The sequence below is a fragment of the Podarcis bocagei genome (assembly GCF_964188305.1).
Source record: "Podarcis bocagei genome assembly, chromosome: 16".
In the NCBI taxonomy this organism is placed as follows: Eukaryota; Metazoa; Chordata; class Lepidosauria; order Squamata; family Lacertidae; genus Podarcis; species Podarcis bocagei.
The window spans coordinates 32291039-32304416 of record NC_138142.1 but is presented as its reverse complement, the minus strand read 5'-3'; the positions used below and the strand labels follow the sequence as shown (position 1 = coordinate 32304416).

Genomic DNA, 13378 nt, shown 5'->3' with positions numbered 1-13378 from the left:
GCTACAATTTATTCATTCTACTTAGCACCTGTCTCTACTTGTTTCACAGGTGGGTTGTCTCCCACTCACAGGTACTGGCGCTGCTCCTCTTGGAAATGCTCCCGGCTCTCCATGCTGTGCTCCAGCAGGCGTCTGTTCTCCCGGCTTAGCACCTGAATCTCTTGAAGAAGGTGTCGGTTCTCCTCCTCCTGGTTCCCTTTCAGCTGGGCCAGCAGCTACGGGTTGTGGGAGGTGGGGAGAAAGAGCATCTCGTTAACGGGTGGAATTAACACCCACCTGTTAACAAACACAGAATGCACGACACCACGCATGCTACCAACTCCACAAGCTGACTCTACTTGCTACACTGGCACAGGGATTCTGATGAAAAGGGAGCCGCTGCATTTAGGGCTCCCCGTCTCTCCTGTCATGTGTGAGGATGCTCACCTTTGTCATGATGTCAGCACACCATTTCCTTGCCTCAGCTAGGAATGACGTGATGCAGGAACGCACCATGTGATGACAATGTGGGGGGTTTCTACACTATTGAGGTGTGGACATATCCTCTCCATCTCTCCATGTCTTTATTAGCAGTATCCATATTGGATGTAAGCCCTCAAAAACCTAAATATTCAGACACATGCAACTTTAAGCGGCCATCCAGACCCCTTTATATGGCCCTTGCAGCTAGGCCCAGAGGCAAATTTAGGGCAGTGTGACCAGTCCCACTGCACTGGGCGCTGAACCCAGGGGGCGTTGCAACTATGACATAGTTAAATGGGCAGAATGGAAGGCAAGAGGCAATGGGGGTGCCGAATTTTGGCCTTGAATTTGAAAGACCAAAGCCTGCCCCTGCTAGCCCACACCCACTCTCCAGGCCACTCCCCTTGCTGGTTCTGCTCTGCTCCTTCCTCAGTTTCATTTTTGTCTGCCCGGAATGTGCTCTTGCACTGTGACAATGCTTCTTGCTTGCCTCTCTACACGGAGGCTGGAGAGATGGGTGGCTGTAGAAACCACTGACTTCTGCATGGCTGGAATTGAGCCTACTGTACAAAGGGCAACAGCCCCGTCCATTAGTCCACCCACGTTTGCCCCAGCCCCACCCATGCTGTGAATTCTAAGAAACCCCGAAATCAGTGCAGTTTTGAAAGGTTCAGTCCTCCATCTTGATTCAAAATGGCACCCACCCAGCTGTATCCAAACACAGGAAAACCTCTTCCTTGATCTCAGGAACCATCATTTGAGATTTGGCTATGATCTAAGAGGTGTCCAAATGCAGAGAATGAACTACTTTTGAATAGAGGCATTCCCTCCTGTGGGTGAGACATTGGGGGATGCCTCTTTTTAAGAAGATGCTGGCTGTAACATATGCCTGCTTCACGTGAAAGTATTATATTATAACCAGCATTCTCAGTGGTTAGAGCCAAGGAACAGCTTTCCCACTGCAGACATGGACTAGGCCAGTATATCTGAAGTATATCTCCACCCCCCATCGTTTTACCCGGGCACTGAGGTCCAGCACCGAGGGCCTTCTGGCAGTTCCCTCTCTGTGAGAAGCCAAGTTACAGGGAACCAGGCAGAGGGCCTTCACGGTAGTGGCGCCCTCCCTGTAGAACGCCCTCCCACCAGATGTCAAAGAGAACAACAACTACCAGACTTTTAGAAGACATCTGAAGGCAGCCCTGTTTAGGGAAGCTTTTAATGTTTGATGTATTATAGTATTTTAATATTTTTTTGGAAGCCGCCCAGAGTGGCTGGGGAAGCCCAGCCAGATGGGCGGGGTATAAATAATAAATTATTATTATTATTATATTATATTATTATAGGCCAGAAGATGTGTGTTATGTATAAGGGGAGGGGATGGGGAGGGGATCCTTACTTCACACTGGGTGCTCAGGCGCCCTAGCGCTGTGTCCAGTTGCTGGTTCTGCTCCTTCAGGGCGTTGCTCTCAGCCTCCAGCCTCGCATGCTCCAGCTGTAGGCTGGTCACCCGGTTCTTCATTCCTTGAAGCTCTCCCTGGAGGTCGTCCCGTTCACGTTCTGTCCGGCCCAATGCCTGCTTCACCCTGGGGAATCATAGAATCCTGCAATTGTAGAGTTAGAAGGGACCCGAGGGTCATCTAGTCCAACCCCCTGCAATGCAGGACTCTTTGCCCTATGTGGGGCTTGAACCCACCACCCTGAGATTGAGTCGCATGCTCCACCAACTGAGCTATCCCAGAGTAGATGGCTGGGAGTGTCACAGAGTGCTTGCCATGTACAAAGGAGGTCCTTGTCCCCTTGGCTTATCCAGTGGTGGGGAAACTCAGGTCTGGGGGCCAAATGTGGCCACCCAGGCCTCTCTATCTGGCCATCGGAACTTTCCCCAGGCCACGGTCTGCGCTGGCCCTGCTTCCCACCTTCTTGGGACACATTTTGTCCAGGGACAGATTTGTAAATCGGGGGACGGTCCCCAAGAAACGGGGATGTCTGGTAACCATACCCTCATGCCAAGCTCACCCCATTTCCTCAATACTGCGCAGGTGTAAATAAAAGATGGTGGTCAAACAGGTCACCTGATATCATTAGGCACTCCGGCAATTGACAGGTGGGCAGCTACACCCACCTATCTAACTTGGCCAGTGAGGGTGAAGGGGGAAAGAGCTTGGCCTGCCAGCCAGATCCAGTTGTCCACTGCTACATAATAAGTATCAGCAGGTTTGGGGTGTGCCCACAAGGGCTGGCTCCCACCTTCACCCCTGGCAGACACACCCTCCTTACCGCTCATGCTCCTCCTTGAGGTGGCCATGCAGTGCTGCCAGTTCCCGGTGCTGTCGTTCAGCTTCCTCCAGCCGCTCCTTTTGCCCCCGAAGTGCTTCCTCCCGCTGCTCAAGGCCAGTTTTCTGCCCCAGCAGCTCGCTGTGCCTGCGGGAGGAGAAGGCTGGGTTTGACTTAGGCAGATGTGCCATTTAGGAAAAGGCCTTGTGCTCCCCGCAAAATGAAAAACACTGGGGGTTATGTTGCTTCTTGTTATTTCTGCTCAGCACTCTGGTTCCAAAGAAATCGTTCTCTCACGTTCTCCTAAGGCGTTGGGAATCTGTGGCCCTACAGATGCTGTTAGGACTACAACTCCCATCATCCCCTGCTGGCTGAAGGGGGCTGATGGGAGTTCAACAGGTTCTCCATCTTTGTTCTCAGGGGATTACACAAATTCGTGGAGGATAAGGCTATCAGCGGCTACCTGTTATTCATAATGATAGGTTATAAATATAATGAACATGTAGTGTTGCCTGTGGTTTAGAGCAAGGATGAGGAACTTCAGGACCAGGGGCCCCATGCGGCCCTCCAGAATCTATATCTGGCCCTCAGGACTCCCTACACAAGCAACACCTCCTCTCCAGCATTTCTCCACCCCCTCCTCAAGGACATTCCCCCAGCTGGAACGTCTCCTAAAACTGTGATAAATTGGCACATCTAGAATATAGCTGACTGTATGGAGGTAAAAGTCACATAGCTCATCCCAGTTTTGGACCATCACTGGCCCTAACCTGCCTCACAGGGCTATGGTGAGGATAAAATGGGGAGAGAAAGAACCACATACATCACCTCAAACTCCTTGGACGAAAGGTGAGGTATAAATGTAATAGAGAAATAAATAGAAATAGACCCCCCCACACACCAACAACTTACAGATTTTCTGTCCCAGATTTACCTGCCCTGCAGGTCACGGTGTTCCTGCTCCAGGCTACGCAGCGCCCCCTTGAGGCTGGCATGTTTCCCCAGCAACCCCTCCAGGTCAGATCCCTGCCTCTCGTGCAGCACCGTCAGGCGGTCGTGATCACGCAGGAGGGCATCGTAGCGCCCCCGCCACTCCTCCCTCTCCTGCTGGGCACCCCGGGCTTCTGCCTCCAGGACAGACAGCCTCTGCCGCAGCTCCAGGAGCTGGGATTCCAGTAGCGTCTTCTGGGAACGCAGAGATGCTGCCTCCACCTGCCAGGATTGCAACAGAGATATGAGAGTGAGAGAGAGAGAGAGACGGGCACATTGTAAGCTCCTTGGGGCAGGGAGATTTAATCAATCCAATGACAATTGCTCATACAATCCTGAACAAGTAAATTCAGCTGATTCACTCTCTGTTCAGTATATATAGAATAGCAACCGTAGGCTACGTACACAGCATACATTTAAAGCATATTTCCCTCCCCAAAGAATCACAGGAACTACAGTTTGCCCCATCAGCTAGCAGAGGGAGGAAGAACAGGACGCCATTCGGGATTATCATGGAGACACTTTCAAATGGAAGTCACTTTTATTCATATTTCTTCTCTTTTGCTTTTTGCTTTTATTATACTCATTTCTTTGATTTTACCCTCCCCCCTCCTTTTAGCCTGAGAGTGAAAGACATGTTGGATTTTCTGCTTGAATCCAAGCAAGACTTTCTGAGGTGTTAACGCTGTGAGCCCCACCATCGTGGGCTCAGGCTGCATATATGTGTAAATAAACCATATATAATAAAGATATGTCACCAATATACATAATTCCAAAGGAAATACAAACCCTGGGTAAGCGCCTGGACCCCCTGGAATCTTGCACAGCTTGAAGACAGGGGTGGTGTGCGACATTTTATTACCATTTGTTTTTTAATCGTGTTCTAAACAACTGGCTCACGCCAGTTTTCACATGAAGTAATTAAGAACAATTTAAAATGCAAAAAAGCGAATACATTCAGAACAAAACCCTGTCTGAGTAGAAGCTTGTGGTGAAGACCCATTTATTCAGCTGGGAAAGCCTGTTGGAACCAAATTGTATTCAGTTGCTTCCAGAAAGTGCAGGTAGTGGCTTACCTGTTTTATCACGACAGGGATGCTATTCCACAGAACAGGGGCAGCCACCCTAAAAGCCCCGCTCCAAGTTACTACAGAGGGAGCTTCTGAGATCTTTGGAACTTGCAGCAGAAATTAACCCACAGACAGCAGCATCTACTAGGTGTGTAATATATAAGTCAAGGGTCTTCCTGTGCTCCATAGACTTGAGAAGGTGGGAAGACCTGGATCCGTGTTCCCAGGAATCAGCTCCCATCCCAGGGGCAGAAGAGGCAGGGAGGGGTGCTTACCTGCAGTGCGCTGTTCTGAGCCTGCCACCTCCCGCTTTCCTCCTTCGCATCGGAGCTTTGGCCCCGCAGCCCCAGCAGCGCCACCTGCAGGCTGCTGACTTGCGAGTCCAGCTGGGCGAGACGCTCGATTAGTGCCGATTTCTCGGCCTGCAGAACGGCGTTCTGTAAAGGCAGCACCCGGGTGAAATTGGTATGGGGTAGCAAAGTTGGAAGGCCTTCCACAGCTGGCTGGGGAGGTGATCTCCCCAAAGACATACAGCACTGGACCTGGACCAGCACCCACCGATCTGGGGCCCTCCAGAGGTTTTGTACCACAACTCCCGTCGTAGCCGTCTGCTCACCTTGCGTTCCACTTCAATGAGTCTCGCACTCAGGGCCTCGTTTCTGGCATTAGCCTGGAGTGGCAACGGGCCTGGGTTATGTTCACTCTGTCCCTCCTGGGTCACAGACGGCTCCTCCAAAGGAACAATAAAGCCACTCTTTGCCTGGGGAGAGAAAACAAAAGTCTAGTTTTGGGGAACACTAACCTCTGTGCCTGAGGGGAATTGCACTGCAGTGGTTGAGGCCTGGGCTCAGGCGCAGCCGATACCCACACACAACATCCTCAGGAGCTGCCAGGGCTCCATAACTGGGCCATCGATTGCCCCCAGGTAGACTATCTGAACTTGGCAGCTGTGTATCATTTCAGTTTCCTACAATGATCCCATGACAAGGGCATTGTGGGATATTGAAATGGTGGCTCCAAACCACCCAGCACACTAAAACCACAGAATGCCGTCTCTCCTTAGGGCAAGGATGGGCAAACTTTTTCAGAATGAGGGCCACATTCTCTTCTGGGCAACCTTCTAAAGGCCACATGCCTTTGGTGGGAGGGGCCAGGAGCAAAAGTGGGCAGAGCAATGAATGTAAATTTTCCCTTTGTACAGTAGGCTAGTTTCTACACTCTCTCTCACACACATCCAGGGAAGCTAAGAAGCATTATCAGAGTTCAAGGACACATTCCAGCCAGGCAAAAGCACTCAAGGAAGGCATGAAACAAGGCCGGTGAGGGGTGTGGCCTGGGAGAATGAATGTGGCTGAGGAGACGGTGTTGTCAGAGGTAAGCCCTGAGGGCCAAATATAGGGGCCCGGAGGGCCACATTTGTCCCCTGGGACTGACATTCTTCACCCCAGCTGTAGGGCCCCCTCAAACCTAGAATGAGCCTTGCCCGGGCTACACGTGAGACAAAACAAGGTGGTAACAAGAGGTAAAATAGATTGTACCACTTCAGACTGTAGGTGGCAGGCTCACATTTTTTAATGCTAACCTGCACTGAAGATGTATTCAAAAGTAGCTTTCCCCTCTTGCGGTGGTACAGTCTACGCTTCTAAAGTCAGGACACTACCACCTCATTCTGTTGCTGGGCATGAGCCCAGAAGTGCCCTGATGAAAGGACACCTTTCCAAGTTCTCACCTGATGGTTGTTTGTGTGTTGCTGATTGAGGGCAAGTAGTTCCTCAAGCTGCCTCTTGAGTGCGCTGTTTTCCTCCTCCAGTTCCATCTTCTTCCCATTAGTAGGTCTCTTTTGGTTTTCCTCACTATAATGCCAGGAAGACAGGAAACATACATTAATCCCAGGGCTTGCCAACATGGTACCCTCTAGACATGGGGTATACATTTCCCATCGTCCCCAGCCAGCATGGCCAATAGCCAGAGACGATGGAAGTTGTAGTCCAAAATTCCCTTCAGCCCAGTCAGGACAGCCAATAGCTAGGGATAATGGGAGTTTTAGTCCAAAACACCTGGGAGGCACCCTGCATTAATTATTACTATTATTATTGTTGTTGTTGTTGTTGTTGTTGTTGTTGTTTTTTCAACAAGCAGGGAGCCACTGCAGAAAAGGCCCATTCTCATGCTGCCATACTCTTGTCCAGAGGGCCTCAGAGGATCATCACAGCGTCGAGGTCGGTTCATATGGGGAGAAGTGTATGAGGCATACTAGTTTCACTTATTCAGACAAGGGATAATCCACAGCTGTCCTCTTCAGAAATTGGCTGGGAGAATTCTGGCCTGGTATGCAAAGAATTCTGGACAGTTGAAAACCCTAGCTCAAATTGTGCCACCACTCGGTAACCTACCTGTGGTGCTTCTGCCTGCTTTGCATCCCAGCCTGTGGGCTCTCTTCCTTCTTCAGCAGCTGCTCCTTCAGCTGAGCCAAGACAGCTTCCCTCTCCTTCCCCTTTGCCTTCTCCCTCTGGAGCTCCTGCAACAATTGGCATCATTTGAAAGGTGAGAAATCGAGGGGTTCACTGATCCCTTACAATGCATACCTGTCACCTTATGTCTACGGTTCAAATGTATTGTTATTTTAATATGTTGTAGTTTCTACATCAACACTACTGTTATTATTATTAAATGGGCTAGGTGTAAGTGAGGTTAGGACTGAGGCCTAAAAAACATCCTCACTTTGTCGATTAGGTTTATTCAATCCGGCCCTGAACCCTGGATTAGCTGCAGAGAACAAGGGCGTGGAGTTCCACCCACCCAAATTGTTGCGAAGCTGGTTTGTGAAATAGGACAGCTCATAGTTATACGGAACTCACTCCCACAGGAGACACTGATGGCCATTAATTTAGATGGCTTTGAAAGAGGATTAGACAAATTAGCAGAGAAGACAATTTATCGAGGGTTACTAGCCATGATGTGTATGCTGTGCCTCTAAAGTCAGAAGCAGTGATGCTTCTCAATACCAGTTGCTGGAATCAGCAGGCGGGGAGAGTGCTCTTGTCCGTGGGACATGCTTGCGAGTTTCCCACAGGCGTCTGGCTGGCCACTGTGGGAACAGGATGCTGGACTAGATGGGCCATGGGCATGATCCAGCTGGCTCTTCACACATATCTATCTTCTTAACAATGCGTCAAGCAGTGGCATTTCATAACAAAGTGCAGGATATAATATGCATTTTGGACAACAGTTGTTTGAACACAGATTAAAAAGCCAGGACTGGAAGCAAAGCGAGCGCACGGTAAACACAGCCCTATTTGCCCACATTATTTTGCAAAAGGATCAGCAACAAGCAAAGGCTCAGTCTGTGGTCCACCAGAAAGTGGTACAATTAATCTACTTGGCTTTATTTTATAAAGCCTCTGCGGCTGTTCTTGTCCTGTAGTGCCCTCTAGCGGGCAAAGCCAAACGATAAAACACTTAACATATGCAAGCAAAGTATTTTAAACTGGCAGGAAACAATGCCAGGGAAATTTGGAGAAATGTTGTGTGTATGGCGTGCACAACAATAAGGCGGCTACTTACACACTGCCAGAGAAGAGGAGCACACAGATCTCCATGCAGTTTGCATGTGCTAACTTGCTTGTATCAATAGATGCATATTGAGAAATAATCTCACTGTAGCAGCGAACATGACTGACCAGAGTACACACCATCTATTTAAAGCATTGTTATCCCACTTTTAACACGCATGCCCTTGCCCTAAAGAATCCTGGGAACTGTAGTTTGTTATGAGTCCTGGGAATTGTGGCTTTGTGAGAGTAAAACACAGTTTCCAGGATTCTAGAGGGGAGAGGGAGCCATTTGTTGTGCGGATGTGACCATTGGTGGTAGAGACAAGCACCAGAACGTTCTCAGCGGAAGTCTGGGAGCTGCCATTTAAATTTTCCCACAGCGCCCCAGACCAAGTGTTACTCCTGGATATTGTGGGGTACTTAAAAGGCAGCCTGATGGGGCAGGGATTTGTTTTTTTTACTTACTTACTTACTTACGACATTTACACCTGTCCCTTTAACTTTTGCTTAAGGAGCCTCAGGGACAGGCTTGATCCCAGCTCTTACGTTCATACTTGCTTGACCCACAAAACATATCCCGTTTCTCTTTTACCTCCTCCAGGAGGGCTGAAGCCTTTTGCTTGGCGTCCATTTCCTTCCTCAGGTTTGCTTCCTTCTGCTCCAGCTCCCCGAAACGCTGGGCGGCCTCCCTCAGGCTGCTGACCTCCGCCGCCTGCTGCCGGCTCTGGGCCTGGAGGTGGACGAGGCGCAGGCTCTGAGCCGCCAGGGCCTCCTCCTGGGCCTGCGCCTGGGCCTGGAGGCGCCGGTTGTCTTTCTCCAGCTGCCGCCGCAGGTTCTCGGCCTGGCTCACCATTTCCTCCAGAGCCGCCTTCTCGGCCTCCGCCTGAGCCAGAGTCACCTTGTGCTGCTCCAGGCCGCGCTGCAGGGCCTCCAGCTCCCGCCGGGCCTCGCCCAGCTCCTCCTCCGCCTGCCGGGCCTTCTGGGCCAGCTGGGCTCCCTGTAGCCGCTCGCCTTGGAGGCTCTGCCGGGCTTCCCTCAGCTCCAGCTCGGCTTGGGTGGCGGCGGCCTGCAAGGCCTGGGATCCGGCCCGCAGCGCTTCCTGCTCTCGCTCCAGGGCCTGGGCCTCCTCCACCAGGCGCTCCGTCTCTGAGCGCCACCCCTCACACTCTCGCTCTCGCTTCTCCAGGAGGTCGGCGTGGGCCTCCTGCAGGCTCCTCAGCCGCTCTTCCAAGCCCGACGCGCGCTGGGACTCCGCTTCCCGCAGCTTTTCGGCCTCCCTCAGAGAAGTCCGGGCTTCCAACAAGGCCGCCTCCGTCCCCGACCCAAGAGCCTCGCTCTCTTGCTTCGGGCCCTGGCTTTCCCGCCTTTCTGGGGCCAAGGCCTCGCTCTCTCGCCGCTTCTGGGCCTCTGGCAAATGTTCTCCAGGGTCTGAGGCCTGCTCGCTTGCCTCTGGCCGCACCTCGCTTTGCAGCGCTTTGAGCTAGACAGGGCACACAAAAGGACAGAATTTATTAGCACAGTGGGACTGCCAACCATTTCGGGCCAGTGGGCACGCTTGGCATTTTGCGAAAGGGCCGTGGGTGCCTGCCACAAAATGGCTGCCATTATGGTGTGGCACAGCACAAAGTGGCAGCTCTGGTTTTTTTATGAGAGGCCAAGCTGGTGCACACAGGAACCGAGTAGGAACAGTCTATTGTGCATCGTGTATTTCTGAGATACTGGTGGGCATGTCAGTGCCCATGAAAGCTGCAATGGCAACCCCTGTTAGTGTGCCACCTGGAAATTGTCCCGATCCCCATTCCTGTCTTTAAGAAACAACTCTCCCCATATTCCCCCCCCCTTGCCCCACCATGCCTGAAGATCAGCTAGGGGAGGCCCTGTTTTGTGGGCCTCTTTTATCAGAAACTCAGTTGATGGGCAGGGACTTTTCTGCTGTGGCACCTTCTGTACTTAAGTCTCTGTCAGTGGAAGCCCACTGCCATTGATTTGCATCAACTTCTCAGGAAACAAAGCGTTCAGGGTGTTGGTTGTCCAAATTATCAGAGGGAACAGGAAACTGTCAATGTGTCTGGGGTTAAATGTTTATGTTTTCGAGGGACAGGAGGAGCTTTCTGAAGGAGCAGGGACTGTCTTGTTTTAGTTGATTATAGGTACAGTGCTCTGGGAGGCTTTTCGGCTGAAGAGCAGGGTACCACATGCTCTAAATAAATACCTCTCCATCAAGGGCTGCGTTCTTTGGTTCCAAACTCCTAGACTTGCTGGGATCCTCCAGGGCCTGCTGAAGCCTCCTGCGCAGATCCTGATTCTCCCTTTCCAGGGTCAGCAACCGACCGATGTCCTCTTTCACCTCATCACTCAAGAGAATAGGCCTTTCAGAAGGACCTAGAGAAGCAGATGAAGGGGGGGGGGATACATTTCTGCCTCTAGAATGACTCTGAGGATCTTGCTAGAAAATGGAAAGGCAAGGCCACACTCACCACCTGGGGCCCAGTCACCTTCTAGTTCTTCCGCACGGAGAATGTTGATGGGCTCCGCTAAACTTCGCCTCAGCTGCCTCTCAAGAGCCAAGTTTTCTCTTAGAAGCTCCTCCGTCTGCTGGTAGAGCTGGTCCCGTTCCTGTGCACAGAGTCTATGCTTAAATTTCATGGTGCTGTACAGTATTTCATGGATATCAATTCGTTGCTAAATTTCATGCTGCAGTTCCGGTCACCTCACCACAAAGAGTTGGAAAAGGTTCAGGAAAGGGCAACAAAAAATGATCAAGGAGATTGAGTGACATCCCCATGATGAAAAGTTATGGTGCATTTTAGTTTAGTCCTCCCTGATGAGTTCTACAAGGGGCAACACAAGGTTTTATGTTGTGAACCACCCTGAGATGGAGGGCGGTGTACAATTTCAATTAGCAACAACAACAACACGGAGATTAAGGAGGAGGAAGCTGACAGGCACTGCCACCCTCCGGACTGGATGTAAGCAAGAAGGCAGGCAGGTGGAGGATTGAGGGCAGAGCGAAATAATAATAATAATCTTATTATTTATACCCCGCCCATCTGGCTGTGTTTCCCCAGCCACTCTGGCCTGCTTACAGCACATTAAAAATTGTAAAACATTAGACATGAAAAAATTCCCATACACGGCTGCCTTCAGATGTCTTCTAAAAGTCAGATAGTTGTTTATTTCCTTGACATCTGATGGGAGGGTGTTCCTCAGGGTGGTTGAAAGTTGGGGGGGGGGGATTGCCCCATTTGCCCATATGGAGCAGCTTCCCCTGGGTCTCTCACCTCTTGGGCCTCGTTCAGGTAGCTTTGCAGGTGCAACTTCTCCTTCTCCAGCTGGCTCAGGTGCTTCCCCCGGGCGCGAGCAGCCTCCAGCTGTCCTTCCATCATGGCCTTTGTCTCCAGCAAGGCCTGGGAAAACTCACGCTCCTCCTGCCCATCCAAAGCAGCTCATCAAACACCACAGCCAGATCTAGGTTTGAGGACCCTTCTTCCGCCCTGCGTCAGTGCCTCCCCCCACTGCCCCCCCCCGACTTAGCTGGCAGGGGCAAGCGACAATAAAGCTCCAGGCTGCAGTAGGCAGCTCCCAGTGAGAGTCTGGGAGCCACCATTTTAAATACCCGCAATGCCCTTGGCAGAGCTTTACTCCTGGGCAGGGGTGAGGAATTTGCTCAGCATCAGGGCTGCATCCTCTTTGGGGCAACTTTTCGGGGCCAAAGGGTAAGTGGTCAGAGCACTGAATGCAAATGTTGCCTTCATAGAGTAGGTTAGTTTCTATGCACATGCATAGTCCCTCTTCCTGGGAAACTTTGGGAATTGTCATTCCACAAGGGGAATAGGGGATTGCCTACCAATTCTCCACACCCTTAACACACTACACTTCCCAGAATTCTTCGGGGGAAGCCATGTTGAAAGTGGCATTGTAGTGATTTAAATGTGTGGTGTGAATGTGACTGAAAGGATACACACCCACCCCTTTGATAACTGATCAGTGGCCAGTTGTCAACCTTACCTTCAGCTGGGCACGGCACTGCTCCAAGGCAGGCAGCCGCTCTCTCAGGGCTGCCAGCTCCGCCTGAAGCCGCTCTGTCCGCAAGGCCTTCTCTCGCAAGGCGTCCAGCTCATCCCGGTACAGCCCAGCCAGGCGGGCCTCGCCTACCAGTGCCCGGTTCTGGTGAAAGCAGGAGAACAAGTTAGAAATAAGTGGCATGGTGAGTGGCAGGTGAATTAGGCACAAGGAGGCAAAGGTGTATGGATAAGCCACCTGGGGTTGTTTAGACTCAGGGTCCCAAGAAATGCTATTTTGTCCCTGCCAGAGCTGCAGCCTCGCAGGGAGAGGGTTGGGGAGGGGGCTGGTTCCCTCATGTCTATTCTAGGCTGTGGGTTGTCTAGGTGGCACCCACAGGTGCTAGTGCGCCTGCCAGTACCTCCTATGGCACCCACAAAACGTCTCACCAAATATCCCCTTTAAAATCCACAATACATATTCTTCCTGCTCAGTTTGCACTGACTCAGCCTCTCCTTCATTGAACACGTCCCCTTATAAGCATGTCCACATTTCATTGGATGCCAGGACTGGATCCTCCACCTTCCTTTCCATTCTGAAGAGAAGTGCAAAGAAAGATTCTCTCTCTGCAAGTGGTGGTGGCAGATGCAGGTGCCTTTTCTACCATCGATGGGGCAGCCGATGGAGGGGCATGCCTACACCATTTTGTTCTCCTCACCCTCTTTTTCCTGTCCCGTAAGACATACCATCCAACTTTTCCCATGTCACAATCTTGCCCCCAAAAACGCTTTTTCATAGCCCGAGAGTAAGCAAAATTGCGGCACCCAAAATGGCCGCCACGATCTTGCACGGAAAAACAGGATGTCCCATTTTTTCCAGGACACCTGGTGGGTACGTTAAGATGGGGCAGTCATTATGCCATGCCCCCACAGCCGCCTTTTTACGTTATGCTGCACCATGCCCCCACAACAGCCATTTTGTGACTGGTGCTCACAGCGCTTTCTTCAATGTTTAATATGTGCCCAG

The 13378-nt window shown here is 51.3% G+C and overlaps 1 protein-coding gene across 4 annotated transcripts in view; it reads right to left on the bottom strand.

The window, feature by feature from the left end:
* Positions 1–13378, bottom strand: part of CCDC88B (coiled-coil domain containing 88B) — a 36083-nt gene that overhangs the window by 4729 nt on the left and 17976 nt on the right. For all 4 annotated transcript variants that reach the window (XM_081173273.1, XM_081173274.1, XM_081173275.1 and 1 more), the window contains 13 exons: positions 12359–12517; positions 11632–11778; positions 10828–10966; positions 10563–10732; positions 8943–9830; positions 7190–7314; positions 6526–6649; positions 5413–5556; positions 5072–5233; positions 3671–3948; positions 2740–2883; positions 1859–2045; positions 70–215 (listed from right to left, as the gene is read on the bottom strand). In XM_081173273.1, coding sequence (XP_081029399.1) covers positions 70–215; positions 1859–2045; positions 2740–2883; positions 3671–3948; positions 5072–5233; positions 5413–5556; positions 6526–6649; positions 7190–7314; positions 8943–9830; positions 10563–10732; positions 10828–10966; positions 11632–11778; positions 12359–12517 — 2813 coding nt within the window. The remainder of the gene's footprint in view (positions 1–69; positions 216–1858; positions 2046–2739; positions 2884–3670; positions 3949–5071; positions 5234–5412; positions 5557–6525; positions 6650–7189; positions 7315–8942; positions 9831–10562; positions 10733–10827; positions 10967–11631; positions 11779–12358; positions 12518–13378) is intronic.